This window comes from Pristis pectinata, chromosome 22 (assembly GCF_009764475.1).
Source record: "Pristis pectinata isolate sPriPec2 chromosome 22, sPriPec2.1.pri, whole genome shotgun sequence".
NCBI classification, from domain to species: domain Eukaryota; kingdom Metazoa; phylum Chordata; class Chondrichthyes; order Rhinopristiformes; family Pristidae; genus Pristis; species Pristis pectinata.
The window spans coordinates 17402856-17421406 of NC_067426.1; the positions used below are offsets into that span (position 1 = coordinate 17402856).

Genomic DNA, 18551 nt, shown 5'->3' on the forward strand with positions numbered 1-18551 from the left:
GATGTCCAATAGGGTAGAATTTGTGACTTGCCTGAAAGATTACAAACTTGCCTGACAAAATATTGTCAGCCATGTTTTGAGGATTGGTGGGGGTGGGGACATAGTTTGATATTGCATGGCAAGGCCCTAATCGAATGTAAAAGAAAATCATACTGGGCAATCAAAGTAAGCACCTTCCATTTAAAAAAAAAACTCAATTCACAGAAAAAGAGAAAAATATTCACAGCCGGCTTTCCAGAACTATTACAAATTATTAAAATGTTGCTATTAGGGTTTATAGAAAATTAAATGCATCTGAAGCACTGATGCTTTAAAAAATCTATATTAGCTTTCCAAAATTCCTTGCAATTGTTTTCCTTTCTTTCAATGAAGGGCAGAACTTTTGCTATGCCAACTCCCACTCAGCACACAATCTTTGGATGGATTCTTTACCCAAAGTGAAGTCATTGCTCCTTCCCACTGCCACAGTGAACTGCAACATCAGCAAACAGCCCAGACAGCAAGAATCTAACATTAATATCTTGGTTTCCACTTCCACATTTACAGAAGCACAGATGTTGGTGTCAATCAATTCTTGACAATTTTCTCAACAATTCCTCACAGAATCCAGATCATTATATTCTTTACAAAGACCTTTGCAGACTCCAGGAAGGTGTGGATGAAAAGTGCAAATCTGCCATTGCAGTTCGAATGTTTTATCCTATCAAGAGAGGCAGACAGTTTGGGTCTGTAATTCTTAGAGTTTAGAATAAGGGGTGACCCAATTCAAACACAAAATCCTAAGGGGATTTGACAGGGTAGATGTTGGGATGATTTCACTAGTGGGAGAGTCACAAACAAGGGTCATGGCTACAGAATAAGGGGCCAGTCATTTAAAAGGAGGTGCATAGAAATTCCTTCTCTGGGTAGTGAATCTCTGGAATTCTCAGCTGCAGAGGGTGGTGGAGACCAGATTATTAGATGTATTAAGGCATAGTTAGATAAATATTTGGAAGATCAAGGAATTGAGGGCTATGGGAAACTGGTACAGAAGAGGAGTTAAAGGTAAATGTAGGTCAGCCATGATCATCTTCAATGAAGGCGCAGGTTTGAGGGGCATTGTGGCCCACTTTTCCTATTTTCTTGTGTTTTTATGTGCGTTATTTTACACTTGTGACTGCAAGAATGAGTGGAATTAATTTTGAATGAGTAAAGGGATTTGCTATTGCGATGTTATATGCTAGGCAAAACTTAGAGGATAGCTTGTGTATGCTGTATTTATTCTAAAACACCAGTTTATTTCTGTTTGACTATTATACAATGTCATTTTTTTCCTACTTCTTTCAGAGTTTGTAGTTTTGAGAGATGAAAAGTGGGGTGGCAGCAAGACCTACACAGAATATGATCAACTTGAAAATGACTTCCATGATCAAGTAATTAAAAAAAAAAATCCTTTTATGTTAAACTAAATGTTAAACTTGTTAACTTGTGGTATTTCAGGGTATATTGTTCAAAACTTCCGTTATACTTCATTTTGAATACTTCGTTTAACTATGTTTGTTACAGAAGTAGACATTTCTGTGAAGTCTGTCCAATGATGTCTACAGCTGCTGATGTTGCAATTTAAGTCCTGATTTAAGTTATGGCAGATGCTTTGTTACTTGCATGAAGATTCACATTAGTCAGTATTTACATTTGTCATACGTTAAAACATTTTCTCCACAGACTGTTCATCCTGGGGATCTGAAGAATTCTGTGGAAGTTGTGTTAAATAAGCTGCTGGACCCAATCAGGAAGAAGTTTCAGACACCAGAGATGCAGCAACTAATCAGAGAAGCTTATCCTGTACCCAAGAAACAACAAAGTGAGTAAATTTTAGTCAGACTCAGAAATTGATTCTTTGCCTTGTCCAGTAGGAAAAATATGCACTCTTAATTCATCTTTCTCTGATTCAATTTCCAGAGGGAGCTCCCAAAGGACCAGCTGCTGAGAATGATGAAATTGTACCTTCAAGGCTTGATATTCGAGTTGGAAGGATCATCAGTGTGGAGAAGGTCAGTTAGAAGCACAGAGGACTACTAACTCTCACTAAAGTGTGCCATTTCTATACTTTTCTATCAGGTTTGTGGTACTGTCCTTAATAATTGTTTGCTGAGTCAAACAATTATTAGATTAGTTCTGTGGCTGTGATCCATTAAGTACAAGCGCTATACTTGGTCCATGTTATGTCTAATGTGGATTTCTGGACATTTTCTCCATACAAAAATGAAATGTTCTTAATTTCAAGCATCATCATGCTTCAAGGTGAGAACACACAGAAAATACTGCAAATATTGCAGACCTTAGATTCAGCCAGATATTTTTCTGTTATCTTGTCTCAGATCTGGAGAGTTTTTAAAGCAAGAAATTGCATTGCTTTTAATTTGCTCATGAGAGTAAAGTTGTAATTTAATTATTCAGATTAAAATGAAAGATGTTCACAGCTATTTGCTAAATAATAATATTTGAATAAAATGTAATAATGGACCAAAGCTTGCTGAAGGGAATTTTGCATGTTGGGCAGGGTGTTTACAACCAGACTCAAATAATTGCCTGGAATTTTAGAACTCCCAGCACAAACACAGAAATGCAAAACTTGCTGGCTGAACTTCATCTCTTTCCAGGCTGTGCTCCAAAGCTGCATTACCCATTTGCGCAGGTTAGACCAGGCCGGGAATAGTGAGCCCATTTATTTGAAAGTCAATTAGATGGGGTTGTCAGGGATTTCAGAAGCATTCTTGACAGCTATGAGAGCAAAGTTTATGGGTGTGGTTTTGCTATAAATTCTTTTGGCTGGTTCATAGGGTAGGGTTTATTCTAGCCTGACCACGTGATGGCATTCTATCCTGAGTATAGTGGTATTAATTGTACATCTAATAAAAATGTGATGATTGTTGCAAAAATTTAATGCAAAACAAGTGTTTTGCAGTGAAGTGCTGTCAACTAAAATTGAGTAAACTTGCTCAAATAAATTATTTCTAGGAAAATGAACCAAGGCTTACTTCTTAACTTTAACTGCAACACTACTGGAATGAACAGCCAGAGGAGTTGGTGGAGGCAGGAACAGTAACAACATTTAGCAGGCTTCTGGACAGGCACTTGAATGAGCAAGACCTAGAAGGATATGGAATTAATGCAGGCAAGTGGGATTAGTATAGATGGGCATGATGGTCAGCATTGACTTAGTGGGCAAAAGAGCCTGTTTCTCTTTTGTATAATGTTATGACCAGAGTTACTTTCTGTAGATTTGAACTGAATCTTTGTATATTCTGACATGGCAATTCCTTCAATTTAACGTGCACGTTACTCAAAATGAAGTTAAAATACTTAAGTGCATTTTGAACACGTTATATGAAGTATTAATATTTGTGAAGTAAAATTGGAAATTGCCAGAGGAACACAGCAGGTTGAGCAGCATTTATGAAGATGGAAACAAATAAAATTTCAGGTTGTTGATCCAAATTGGAAAGGTTTGGGATGAACAAAGTGCAGTGGTAAGGATATGGGGTAGAGAGAACTCAGTGGAAAGGATTCTGGAATTGGAATTGTTTTATTATTGTCACATGTATTGAGGTACAGTGGAAAAACTTGTCATGCATGCCGTTCATACAGATCAATTCATTACACAGTGCATTGAGGTAGTGCAAGGTAAAACAATAATAGAATGCAGAATAAAGTGTAACAGCTATAGAAAAAGTTCAGTGCAGGTAGACAATAAGGTGCAAGGTCATAACGAGGTAGATTGTGAGGTCAGGAGTCCATCTTATCATACTAGAAAACCATTCAATAGTCTTATAACAGCTGGGTAAAATCTGTCTTTGAGTCTGGTTGTACATGCTTTCAGGCTTTTGTAACTTTTGTCTAATGGGAGGGGAGAAGAGAGAATGTCCGGGGTGGGTGGGGTCTTTGATTATGCTGGCTGCTTTACTGAGGCAGTGAGAAGTATAGACAGAGTCCATGGAGGGGAGGCTGGTTTCCGTGATGTGCTGAGCTCTGTCCACACCTCTCTACAGTTTCTTGCAGTCACAGGCAGAGCAATTGCCATACCAAGCCGCAATGCATCCAGATAGGATGCTTTGTATGGTGCATCCATAAAAATTGGTAAGGGTCAATGGGGACCTGCTAAATTTCTTTAGCCTCCTGGGGAAGCAGAGGTGCTGTTGAGCTTTCTTGGCCATGGTGTCTATGTGGTTGGACTTGGACAGGCTATTAGTGATGTTCACTCCTAGGAACTTGAAGCTCTCAACCCTCTTGACCTCAGCACCTTTGATGTAGACAGGAGCAGTACACTGACCTCCTTCCTGAAGTCAATGACCAGCTCTTTTGTTTTACTGACATTGAGGGAAAGGTTGTTGTCATGACACCATGTTACTAAGCTCTATATCTCCTTCCTGTACTCTGACTCATTGTTATTTGAGATATGGCCCACTACGGTGGTATCATCTGCAAACTTGTTGATGGAGCTAGAGCAGAATCTGACCATGCAGGCATGGGTATATAGGGAGTAGAGTAGGGGGTGAGGATGCAGCTTTGTGGAGCACTAGTGTTGAGAATAATCATGGCGGAGGTATTGCTGCCTATCCTTACTGATTGCAGTCTGTTGGTCAGGAAGTTGAGGACTCTGACCTTCTGAACTATTCAAATAAAGGACAACATTACTTCAAGGAACAGCATTGTATTTTCTGACTGGGCACATTTATACTTTCATTGATGGGTTTAGTTTGATGCTGGTTAGACATGACTTAAAAATTATTGCATTTTGTTGAAAAAAAAGTCTCTTACACAGTGAAATGTAAACTAATTATTGCTGAATCTTGGTGGATTCTAGACAAATGAAGGCAGACCACTTTTGCATGTCACTGGTGTGCAGGTTTTCTATCAGTTTTAATAAAGTTGATTTGAATTGGATTTGCACAATACATGTGGCAAAAATGCGGCAACAATTGAAGGCAGCAAAAATTACTTTTAAGTTTAAAAAAATCTTTGGTCAGTCTTGGTATAAGCTACAAATGCCTTAATTCTGATGGAAACCCACTTGTCAAAGTGTGAGGCATTTGCTGTAAAAATAATATTTTCATCTAAATCAGATCTAAATCTGCATATTATTTCTGCCAGTTTTATTTCACTTGTACTACATAATTACAAGTACAGTAATACTTCCCAAATCCAGCATCTGATTGTTCGGAAGTCCTGATACCTGGCATCTGGCTCACTCATTGGTCACGAATGGAGGTCGTGGAGTGGGGTGTGAGACCAGAGCTGGGGATGGGGTCTGAAGCACCAAGGGTCAGGAATATGGAGAGATTTGCAGCTTGAGCCAGAGACTGAAGGGCTTGTATTTCTAGCTCCGTTTAGATTCACCAGGTTCACTTCAATTTTTTACGTGTTACAGAATAATATGGTAAGTGAAATATGTGTGCTTGGGTATTAGTAGGAGTAACATCTAATATTCTGGAAAATCTGTTGGTCTGACACCACCAAAATCCTGAAGGTGTTGAATTATCAGAGCTTCACTGTATGTTTTGTTTGTCTCCCCTAGCAGCAAATGGTTTCTGAGAGTATTTATTTGGGTTAATATTTCTGCAAGTCTGTAAACTGCAATACTTCTTGTCACTTTTTGTTTAATTTGCAAAGTAGAATATCTTACCAGAGCAGAATGTTCCATTCTTAGGGTGTAGATGAAGCTAAATAGTGCCTGTTTAAAACTAGCCAGCCTACTGCATTGAGGCATTGATTCAACTAATCAAAAAGTGACTTCCTTAATGTTTCTCTGTGTCTAGTTATCGTTCAGTATTGTACCCACTGTCCACTTCCTGATTTCTTCCTCGTTCTTGCCATTACCACCATATTCATCTGCGCCAAGTCATTTGTTCAGATCCCATCCCCTTCTGAATATCCTGATTTCTTCCTTCACTTTTTTCTCCCATTCAGCCCAATTTCTACTGTAACTTATTCCCCCACACCTCCGCCTCCGTCCTCTCTTTTAGATGAAATTTAACATGGCCAGAGTCCCAGTGCAGCCAGGATGGCCTGAAGGCATAATCTTGTATGACAATAGTTTTAATCAAATGAGAAAGAGGAGTGACCATTCTGGAGTTCTAACTGAGCAGCCATCCAGTTGTGTAGGGGTGCTATGATTAAAACATAACCAGCTAGTTAATTAAATGAAAACAGAAAATAATCTTTACCTGATTAATAAATTCTTGGAATGTCTCCCATATAACTGATAAATGCAGTCTCCACCAACTGAGAAAATAAATCTCTCATCTCACTTAATCAATGCAATATATCATTTTATGATTACAAAATCCAGTTTATGAATCTTTAACTTTCAGTTGAAATCACTTTCCTTTGTGGTTTCATTACTGACTGCCAGCATTGGGTCTGCTTTCTTTAATTGATCAAGCCAGTAGGTCAAGCTTAGCATGGCTTTGAGCTGCTTATTGGTTCACCTTCTCTGATTGTCTAGAAATGTAGTTTAAATTACTTTTCCAACCCCTCTAACAATAACTTTTGCTCTTTTATTCTTCGTTGCTTGAGTTCTTTTGACTTTCTTAAAACCAGTTCCAACTGTAGAGCATTTGGAGATCCCTGCTATAAGGAAAGCTAACAATTACACTTCGATGCTTTCTGTCCAAATATTCAATGCCATCCATTCTGCAATGAAAGGTCATTGTTTTCTTTTCAAACTCAACTGTCAGTGACCTTTGTGAGGAATTTCCTTTCAGCATTACATGCTATTATGATGCCTAATATCAAAATTTTATTCCCTAGCTATGGCTGATTTCACACTTTAATTATCAAGAAGGCCTAATAGTGTTCCTTCTCATTATATTCAACATAGGTATTCTGAACATTCTTATGCAGTTTACTCTAGAGGACCTCTACTTGATTGTTAAGATTTTCTTATTATGCCTTGCCTCCAGACATACTTTTAATTCCCCTTTGTCATTGCGTTGTTATTTTCCATTTGTATATAACAACAAAATATTTGCTCTTGTGCATGATTCCTGGTATAGTCTTTCAAAAAACTGAAGATTGTTGGAGAAATTTAAACTTGCAATTGCTATTTCCTGATTGTAAAATTAAATGAAAAAATGTGCCTAATTCTGAATTGAATTTTGTTTACCCTAGCATCCTGATGCAGAGAGTCTATACGTGGAAAAAGTGGACGTTGGAGAAGCCCAGCCACGAACAGTTGTTAGTGGGTTAGTGCAGTATGTTTCTGCTGAGGAGCTCCAGAATCGAAATGTTGTAATGCTATGTAATCTGAAGCCACAGAAGATGCGAGGAATTGAATCTCAAGCCATGTTGCTTTGTGCATCCATGTGAGTAGGAATTTAATAATTGGAGTTTAAAAGTATTATAACCCTTAGCTTAACTACTGCAGTATACATTTTGATAAAGAACAGACTGATTGCCAAACAAAAAAAGATATAGTTAGCTGGTACCGTAAATGTGCTGCCATTTTATACTTCACCATTTGTTAGTTTTCCAATTAGAATTTCAGAATGTATAATATTAAAAACAAATTCAAATAAAATAAATCCATTTATGGAACCTACATCTTTCATTATATGTCAAAGATATTTCCACTGTTTCTATCCATTCTTTCATACCATAGAGTACTACAATACAGAAACAGGCCCTTGGGCCTATCTAGTCCATGCCACCCGATCTTCTGCCTAGTCCCATCTACCTGTACCTCGACCATATCCCTTCAAACCCCTCCCATCCATGTACCGATCTAAACTTCTCTTAAATGATACAATTGAACCCGCATCTACCACTTCTGCTGGCAGCTCGTTCCACACTCGCACCACCCTCTGAGTGAAGAAGATTCCCCTCTGATTCACCATAAATATTTCACCTTTCACCCTAAACCTATGTCCTCTAATTCTAGTCTCACCCAACCTGAGGGGGAAAAAGCCTGCATGCATTCACCCCATCTATACCCCTCATAATTTTGTATACCTCTGTAAGCTCTCCCCTCATTCTCCTGTGCTGTAGGGAATAAAGTCCTAACCTATTCAACCTTTCCCTATAACTCAGGTCTTCAAGTCCCGGCAACATCCTTGTAAATTTTCTCTGCACTCTTTCAAGCTTATTGATACCTTTCCTGTAGGTAGGTAACCAGAACTGTACACAATTCTCTAAATTCGGCCTCACTAATGTCTCATAGAACTTGAACGTAACATCCCAACTCCTGTACTCAATGCCCTGATTTATGAAGGCCAATGTGCCAAAAGCTCTCTTTACGACCCTATCTACCTGTGACTATCTACCTGGACCTGTGATCCACTTTCAAGGATCTGTGGATCTGTATTCCCAGGTCCCTTTGTTCTACTGCACACCTCAGAGCCCTACCATTCACTGTGCAAGTCTTATCCTGGGTTGTCCTCCCAAAATGCATCACCTCTCACTTGTCTGCATTAAATTCCATCTGCCATTTTTCAGCCCATTTTCCTAGCTGGTCAGATCACTTTGCAAGCTTAGATAGCCTTCCTCGCTGACTACTACGTCCCCAATCTTGGTGTCATCTGCAAATTTGCTGATCCTGTTTACCACATTATCATCTAAGTCATTAATATAGATGATAAACGACAACGGACCCAAAACTGATCCCTGCGGCGCGGCACACCACAGTCACATACCTCCAGTCAGAGAGACAACCATCTACTACCACTCTCTGGCTTCTCCTGCTAAGCCAATGTTGAATCCAATTAACTACTTCATCCTGAATGCCAAGTGACTTAACCTTCTGGACCAGCCTCCCACGTGGGACTTTGTCAAAGGCCTTGCTAAAGTCCACGTAGACAACATCCACTGCCTTTCCCTCATCGACCTTCATGGTAACGTCCTCGAGAAACTCTATAAGATTGGTTAGTCATGACCTACCACGCACAATCATGTTGACTGTCCCTAATCAGGCCCTGTCTATTCAAGTACTTATATATCCTGCCCCTTAGAATACCTTCCAATAATTTACCCAATGACTGATGTCAGGCTCACTGGCCTATAATTTCCCGGCTTATTCTTGGAGCCTTTCTTGAACAATGGAACAGCATTAGTTATCCTCCAGTCCTCCGGCACCTCACCTGTGGCTAAGGATGTTTTAAATATCTCTGCCACTTACATGTATAAATATTTATGCTATATATCAATCTGTATTAATTTGAAAACTAATAAAAAGATTGAAAAAGAAAGAAATATCTCTGCGAGAGCCCCTGCAATTTCTGCACTAGCCTCCCACAAGGTCTGAGGGGACACCTTGTCGTGCCCTGGGGATTTATCCACCTTAATTTATCTCAACATAGCCAGCACCTCCTCTTCCGTAATCTGGATACAATCCATAACCTCATTACTCTTTTCCCTCAGTTCTATAGTCTCTGTGTCTGTCCCCAGAGTAAAAATGGATGCAAAAAATTCATTTAAGATCTCCCCCATCTCTTTCAGCTCCATGCAAAGATGACCACACTGATCTAAAAGAGGACCAATTTTGTCCCTTGCTACCCTTTTGCTCTTAATATAGCTATAGAAGCCCTTGAGGTTCTCTTTCACCCTGTCTGCCAGAGCAACTTCATGTCCTCTTTTTGTTCTCCTGATTTCTTTAAGTGTTCTCTTGAATTTCTTATACTCCTCAAGTGCCTCATTTGATCCTAACTGCCTATACCTGATATGTGCTGCCACCTTTTTCTTTATCAGGGCCTCAATATCCCTCGATAACCAAGGCTCCCTAAACCTGTTAGCCTTGCCTTTTATTCTAACAGGAACATACAGATTCTGTAGTCTCAGTATTTCACTTTTGAAAGCCTCCCAATTACCAAGCATCTCTGCCAGAAAACAGCCTATCCCAATCCACGTCTGTCAGATCCCTTCTGATGCTATCAAAATTGGCCATATTCCAATTTACAATCTCAACCTGAAGACCAGTCCTATCCTTCTCTATAAATTATCTTGAAACTAATGGAATATATGATCACTAGATCACTAATGGAATTATGATCACCATATCTATCATTACAGACTTTTTTAAAACTAGTAACTAATATTTTTGTGATCTGGAGTCTTCTCAATAGGATTGATCAAAAAGGAAACTGCTGTTCAAAAACTTTTTTTCCCCATCTTCTAACTGAAGTGGACTGTTAATATTAATTTGTTGATATTACATGTCTGGTTTCCAACCTGTGGAATTAATTCAGTTGTGTATTTTGGCTTGCATTAGTTTCATCTTAACAATGAACATTTCTGTGCTTATCTGTTTTGGTTACTGAAAGGTTTTATGGCAGCATAATACATATGAGCTTTATTAGTTCAGTAGGTGTATTAACAACTCTTCTCTATTCAACAAAGGAAACCAAAAATGTTTTTAAAAAATTTTTTTAAATGACTTTTAGCATAAAATTACCATTTATCGACCATAATAATTTGCTTTTGTCTGTTCTATATCTAATACCATGTTATTTAATATTCAATAAGTTTTTAACCTTTTTATCATAATGAATTTTGCTAGATTTCCTTCCTCTAACGATAGTATACAACGGCCCTCTCCAATTTTATTCTTTCCTATGTTGACAAATTGGTTGGTCTTGTATTTTTACCAAGACTTCCAGGTCTCATGTTTACTGAACCCAGACCTTCTGTTATTATTAGGAGGGAGCCTGCTTCAGGATCAGTCTTTTGCACAAAATTCATCCCTTGATGAAGACAAGGAACTAGTATACATTTAGCTTTTTCTCTAAAGAGTTTGTCTATCATTAGATATTTGCCAAGACCAACTTAATGTAAATAATACATAAAAGGACTTCAACATATTTTCTCTTTTTTTTTACCTTATTACCATTTGGCAATAATCATTGTTAATTTGAAATTAGAGAATAGGACTTTACTTACTGACAGTATGTGATCTTATTGGATACAGAAAACCTGATAAAGGCACTAGTGCTTTTCTGGGACTAAAGGTGTGTGTACTAACATTCACTAATGCAGGGTACACACTTAAATCTTTTGGCTAATTTCTTCTTATTTTCCATTTTCTTCTGGAGCCATCTGATTAAGGTGGTGCTTCTTTATATTTAACAATATATTCTGCAACTTTTGTCAGTTTTACAATGTTCTGGTGCTGTTTTGAAGAATGTGCATTTCAAAGTGAATTTTTGCCAAGCAATTTCACTGGAAATTGATTTTGGAATATGCTGTACTTTGAAGGTGACACATATTTCATGCTCTTGTAGCTTTGATGTATTATAGAGAGCTGAAAATCCAATCAGTTTCTGACTGGCGGAATGCACTGTCATGCTTCTTTCAGCTGCATTGACTTTGTTTTTGGAGAGCATCCCATCATTGAATTTATTGATGGCAGTATCTTCATAAAAGTCGAAAATCTACTCTAACAAATGGAAATGTGAACAGAAGAAAGACAAACCTGAGGAATCTTTGTATGATCAGTTAAAATAGTATACAACGGCCCTCTCCAGTTTTATTCTTTCCTGTGTTGACTACCTTGAAGTTGTTGAAACAACATCCTGAAGGCAAAGCTATACAGTTGTATAGTTTACTATCTTAAAGGTTTCCAGCTAGAACTTTGTTTAGAGTGTTTATTTTCCCCTTCAGTGCTGGGCCTTGTTCCACTAAAGTGGACCAAACAGTGATAGCACTGGTGTCAGCTGCTCCTCAAGTGGCTCTATCTCATTGGAGATCCTCTGCAGTAAATTGTCATCATCACACCTCATACTGACTATTGGCAATTGTAAATACCCTTTCAGCACAATTCCCTGGGTAGCATAATGTTTTATCCCTCTGACCTCAGGGTAACTGAAGTTAATTAGGGATTAATAAGAAATTATAGACAATGAATACCATGCCAGAGATATTTTAATTTTGCACAGAGAGCCTTTCTTTTCTCATTTCTGGCTATTAAATGCAGAGCACAAGCAGAGATGATGCTCTACCCATAGCTGTGAAATGTGAATACAGAATTGGCAGAAAAGATTTGGGCCTTTATATTCATTATTCTCTACTTGCCCAACTCTCTGGGTCTGGTGCAAGTGGGCTATATTCTGCTGCCAACATGGAGTCTGCCTGCCCTTAATTATTAATGGGATCCAAGTCGAATGCAGATCTATTCCTTACTACTTGCTTCATCTGGACGCAGCTCCAGTTGAGTTCCCAACCAGCATCCCAAGAAGACAAATGATTTGAAAGCTACAATTAGATGCCTAGTACCTCATTATAGTATGCACAAGAATGCAAAAGTTCAGCTCCCGTAAGCACTTGGGTTGTGCGGGAGTTTTGATGGGTGAAAGGGGTGGATGAATAGTGGGAATCATGGATTCCCTGAGAACTATAGGTCATAGAGATCTGACATCATAGATCATCTTTCATGCTTTTTCCTTGTGATGTGCATGTAAAAGTGGAATGTACCACCCTGAGAGGAAGAGGAATATGTACCACTAAACCTAAACCATCAGAATGAATAAATTGACATAAGTTATGTAAAATTATTGTTTATTTGGCAACAGAGAGGGAGCAGATTAGAAAGGGTCCCACTGAGAAACATTCATGTCAGTGTCAGATGGGACTCAGCTGTGATATCTCTATGATCAATTTGATCATGGAGATGTCACATCTACATTCTTAGCTGAAGAAGTTAATCACTTAGGCACCAGAGTTAGTGTAGTACCAGTAGCCTGTACGTTAAGGCAGAAAGAATGCTCTTGACGTTATCTTCAGGTATATCTGTAAGATAGGTAATGCAGGTTAATTGAACTATTAATTTGTAATTTAGATAAAACTTAGTTTATTACTTTGTAAAATAAAGTAATTTGTAAAAGCCTTGTAAATTCTAGGGTAGGGACATGTTCGGCACAGCTTTGTGGGCCGAAGGGCCTGAATTGTGCTGTAATTGTTCTATGTTCTAAATATTTAATTGCCATTTGTTGACAGTGTGATTCAATTAGAAATGCAATAGTTGCAGTTCTAGAACTATGTTATTGCTGGAATCAGTAAAAATGACATTTTTCCAACAAACTAAGACTTTCACAGGTTGATAAAATAATATCTGAAACTAGATTTTGGATGTTGAGATATGAGAAAATAGAGCAAATCCCAAAGTAAATACTTTGTTAGTAGTTGCCTGAAGATCTTCAAGCAGATATTGCTTGAAGTTTGTTCTCCTTGTCATTACAGAGATGGAGAAAAGCATAAAGTGGAACCACTAAATCCTCCAGAAGGCTCTGAACCAGGAGATCGGGTGTTCATAGAGGGATTTGAAAATGGTACAGCAGATGATGAACTGAAACCAAAGAAAAAAGTATTTGAAAAGTTGCAGGTAATACTTATAAAAGAAAGCTGAGGGAAAATAATATACTCTTGCAGTAAATTGTATTTGCTGTATCCCTTTTGATGAGCATGCCTTGGGTTAATGAGAATTAAGAAACTGTGCAGTTTCAATACATGTTCTGAATTCATTTGTTAACATTCAGAAAAATTGGAATTGTCGAGGCAAGTATATGTAATTGTCCAGAATGATGTACAGGGAATAATAGCTTTAGGATTGATAGGGGTTGAGGAAGTTGCTACCAAGGAATAAATTTATTAAGGTATTTGTGTTCATGGGTTGGTGGTTTATTTTCCATTTTACCTCTAGTGGGCAGTATTAACCTTTATCTGATCGGCTATGTATTGGTTTATTATTGTACAGTGAAAAACTTGTCTTGCATACTGTTCGTACAGATCAACTCATTACACAGTGCATTGAGGTAGTACAGGGTAAAAACAATAACAGAATACAGAGTAATGTGTCACAGCTACAGGGAAGTGCACTGCAGGTAGACAATAAGGTGCAAGGTGATAAGGTAGGTTGTGAGGTCAAGAGTCCATCTCATCGTATAAAGGAACCATTCAATAGTCTTATCACAGTGGAATAGAAGCTGTCCTTGAGCTTGGTGGTATGTGCCCTCGGGCTCCTGTATCTTTTGCCTGATGGGAGAGGAGAGAAGAGAGAATGTTGGAGATAATTGACTCTCTCCACTTCCCCAGCAGTGCATCTATAACTGTTAATTTGTATATGCACAGTTTAGTTCAAATCTCTTCTTAATTTTCCACCTAAATTAAAATTATCCATATCCTTATGAGAGAATGGTCTTGGCTTTACTGTTCTAATATTGGCAAGGTTACAATGCTCACTGTTACTATAGGATGAAACTAACTGCATCGTCTGGACATTTCATTATAAGTCAGGTAATTACTTTGGGTGCAGCCTTACGTCTCCGTAGCCTGCAGTTTTACAACCTTTGTAAACAAAGTCACCAAAAATCACTGCAAGTTGTAAACTTTGGGTTTTACTAATTTCTTAATAAAAATGGGTGATTGTTACATATAGTGCAATTGGGGTTTAAGTGAGTTTTTACAGGCATTACTAATGATAGTGCAACTAATAAGCTTCTTCGGCCCTGAAGAAATTGCAAAAGGAATCTTGTGTTTGTTGTCTTGCTCTCCTTTAGCCCAATATTTAATTAGTTTCCTGTAATTAACAAAAAAATTCTTGGTGAGAATTATTTAATCTGATTGATTGAGGACTCCCACTGCTGATCATGGAAACTACAGATTCACCTGAGAGAGCTGCATCAGATCTGATGTGGGAATGGTAGCGATCTCTGGTGAAGAGATTGAAATGATGGGCAAAAGCCATTCCTTTACTACACAAAGTAAAGTAGTGGCCGTGATCCTATTACGTCTTGGGGCAGAATTCTCCAAGTTTGACAGGCAAAATGACAATGTCAGGACAATTTTCTAAAAGATTTCCCACCAATTCTGCATCATTGTTCCCTTTATGATAACTTTGGACTAATGTCAAAACCTGTTAGGGAGAAAAAAGCTTAAGAACAATTGCAGTTTGTATACATCACTTGCAGATTTAATCTGGTGTACTCCAGGATAGATCTGATCTTAACACTAACTACTCCTAACATAGAACTTTACAGTACAGAAGGAGACAATATGGACTATACTATTGTTTAGCTCTGTTAGAATGATCCAAAATCAATCCTGCTGCCCCAGTTTTTTTCAGTAACCTTGTGATTAAATATTTACTCAGGTTCACCTTGAACAATAGTTTCTCTCTTTAGCACATTACAATACTAGTATTAAATGTTGCACAAATATAATTTTCTAAGATTAATATTAATTTGTTTTCCAGGTTGATTTCAGGATTTCAGATGACTGCACTGCCCAGTGGCAGCAGAAGAATTTTATGACAAAACTTGGTGCCATTACATGTAAATCACTAAAAGGAGGAAGTATAAGTTAATAAATAAATCCTACCCGGAAAAAGAGATTGCTTTTCTTCTGGCATTCACACTTCAGCTCCAGTCCTGTACAGTAAGGATATTATTGCAGTCTCTCAGTGAGTTGAAACTCAGTCTATATCATCTTCTAGCAGTGATATGAAAGAATGAAATATCACGGAATTGAATAAAGGTTCTTAATCCTGGAATGATTGCGTTCTCGTAAATAGTAATAGTATCTAATGTACCAATTATCAATGTGTCACAATGCATTTATTGCTAATGTGACATCCTTGCATAATTACTGGGATAATTTGACACTTGAGTAATTGGATATTAAAGATCCACCATCTACTAACTACAAATTCACAATCTATATTATCAATATTTACAACTTGGTTTCATTCATTAAGAGTAAATTATGTTCACTCAACCTCAAAGCTTGCTTTGATTTTAATCTTCCATTACTACTACTACTAATGGGGTGGTGGGGGAGGGTGTCAATAACGCAGTTATTTGGTGCTGTCTGTGGGGAGTTTGCATGTTCTCCCTGTGACTCTGTGGGTTTCCCCCAGGTGCTCCAGTTTCCTCCCACATCCCAAAAACATGCAGGTTGGAAGGTTAATTGGCCACTGTAAATTGCCCCACAGATGTAGGTGTGCTGGTAGAATGTGCGAAGAATAACATGCAATTAATATAAATGCGTGCTTGACGATTGCTGCAGATTCCGTGGGCTGGAGGGTCTGTTTCTGTGCTGTGTGACTGTAAATGAAATATTCTTTCCTAATTGGAACGCTTACTGCAATTATATTGGGCCTTGGTGAGACTACAGCTAGAGTGTTATAAACAGTATTGGTCTCTATAGAGAGAATGCAATGATGATTCACCAGACTGGTTCCTGGGAAGGCAGGTTTGCTGTATGAATAGAGATGAGTAGACAAGGGTTGAATTCTGTAGCATCTAGAAGAATATGAGGTGATATCACTGAAATTTTAAAAAATTCTTATGGGATTCATTGGGGTTAATGCAGGGAGGAGTTTTTCTCCTGGTTGAGATACCTCGAAAGTCTCAGAATAAGGGGAAAGCCATTTAGGACTGAGATGAGAAATTTCTTCATGCTGAGGATGGTGAATCTTTGAAATCTCAACCCTGCAGGCTTTGTCATTGAATTGATTCAAAACAGATATTGTTAGATTTCTGCATATTAAGGGAATTAAGTGAGGGTGCAGGAAAATGGAAATGAGGTAGAAGAACCATCATGAGCTTGAGGAATGGCAGAGCAGACTCGAAGGGCCAGATAGCTGCCTACTGCTGCTAATTCTTATAAAATGCAATGTGCAAGAAAAATGTGTCTATAACCAGATTTCATTGTGTATATGTGATCCATATGATGCATGTTTAAGCTTGCAACAGTGTAATTAGATTGCATGTTCTAGCACAGGAATTTGTCACTGGATCAGAGGTATCTCCAGCCACCACCATCTATGTTAGGCTTTCAATTTATTCAGACTCTTAAATGATTTGAGACTTTTTTAGTAAAAAGTGCTGTAGATTTTGTGGAGTGTAAATGATAACATAATCTATAAAGTTTAAACAACTGAAATTGTTGCTTTTCCTAAGAATTGATGGGGACCCAGAAATCCTATGCTTTACTCTAAATCCAAGATGCTTCAAGCTCTAGCTGAGACTGGAATGTATCAATGCACTTGTAACTTAGATACTCAAATCACAAATAAATAAATGAAAACAAATTCTTTAAAATTTAAATGTCTGTATACAACTTGTGTATTGAAACATAAGGTACTTTGAAATTATGTTGAGATTGAAAGAGCAAAATAATCAGCCTCTCAGTTTCAATTTTTAAAAATTATGACTCCTGTTGGAAACTAATTGCAGAGGTGATGTTATTGATATGTTTTCAATTTAAAAAGCACCAATAAGTACTTCTAAATTTTTCATTTCATTAATATAGATTGTTAACTTCCAGGTCCTATTGCAAGTGTAACTTTGGAAGCACAAGTGCTCTGGATTATGCTTGTGTTGGTTTTTTGAAAAAGCTCTCCATATAATTATGCACCCTTCAACTTTTCCTGTATTGCAGAATATTGTTCCTATGTAAGATTTGCTCGAAATCCTCCTTGCTAGGGTTAGATTGTTTAGCATCAATTACTTGATTTTCATATGAAAAACTACTTTTTAAGCTGGGTGTAGCTGATAACAATTGAACCATAACCTATATATGTTGCCTGTTAGGGTAGGGTTAAAACACAGATGAGGGGTAGTGGTGATAGATGGGAGTTGTACAAAACCTTGAAGACCAGTTGCACACTATTAAAACAAAAATGATCATGAATTATGCACAAATCAGAGAGAGCATGCACACCTTCAATTGAGATTGGATGTAAAACATGGATGGAGCACTCATTCACATATAAATTGGTTTAGATTTTAATGAAAGTTGATTGGGTGGGTATTATCTGGTCCTTCAAGTGTGCATTTGAAAGGTGATAAATGTATTAAATTCAATTTTCAGACTGTTCCAAGAAAGCTTTCTGGCAAACTTTAGATAGGAACAATACTCAGTGACACAGGAAAAGCCAGGGGAGCATAATTAATTGTACAGTTCCTTCAAAAAGCCAGCATATGTATGATGCTTTGTGTAAATTTAGAGTTGTGTGCATGTATTATTAGGCAGCATATGGTTGAAATTGCTTTTGGGGTGTCTGTTTCTGAATTTAAATATGCCAAAAAGTATACAACTCCATTTTATTAAGTCATTAGGTTAACACATAGATAACCAGATATGACAGACATAAGTCAAGTGAAGCTTGCATATCACAAGAATTTGCTTAAGTAAAACGTTATCAATTTGCCATGTTGCTATCAAATTATTGTGTTCTAAAATGGCATTGAATGTAATTAACCAATAGACTTGATAACATGGTTCCACCAATTTGGATAGTATTTTCCATTTGTACTTTTTCCAATCAGTAAATTTAGATTAAAGATTCATGAAATTCAAGCCTTTGAGCTGAAAATGTTCTCACAGAATCATAGAATTATTAGAGCAATCTTGTCAGCTCCATTTGCCCATTCATCAAAACAGCAAATTCCTAAGAGTCCCAGTAAAGTACATACCTGATTCTATTCTCCAGATGAGTGAGTTAAAACACCACAAAGACAAGTTCACAGTAGACTTCTTAAATTGTGGTATTAATACAAGTGAATGCAAATCAGAATGCATAG

The 18551-nt window shown here is 37.6% G+C and overlaps 1 protein-coding gene across 3 annotated transcripts in view; it reads left to right on the forward strand.

Moving 5' to 3' along the window:
- yars1 (tyrosyl-tRNA synthetase 1) overlaps positions 1-17072 on the forward strand; it is a 34825-nt gene extending 17753 nt beyond the window's left edge. For all 3 annotated transcript variants that reach the window (XM_052036067.1, XM_052036068.1, XM_052036069.1), the window contains exons 9-14: positions 1327-1412; positions 1705-1843; positions 1942-2033; positions 7153-7346; positions 13207-13348; positions 15218-17072. In XM_052036067.1, coding sequence (XP_051892027.1) covers positions 1327-1412; positions 1705-1843; positions 1942-2033; positions 7153-7346; positions 13207-13348; positions 15218-15328 — 764 coding nt within the window. In that variant the 3' untranslated portion in view covers positions 15329-17072. The remainder of the gene's footprint in view (positions 1-1326; positions 1413-1704; positions 1844-1941; positions 2034-7152; positions 7347-13206; positions 13349-15217) is intronic.
- Positions 17073-18551: the final 1479 nt, after the last annotated feature.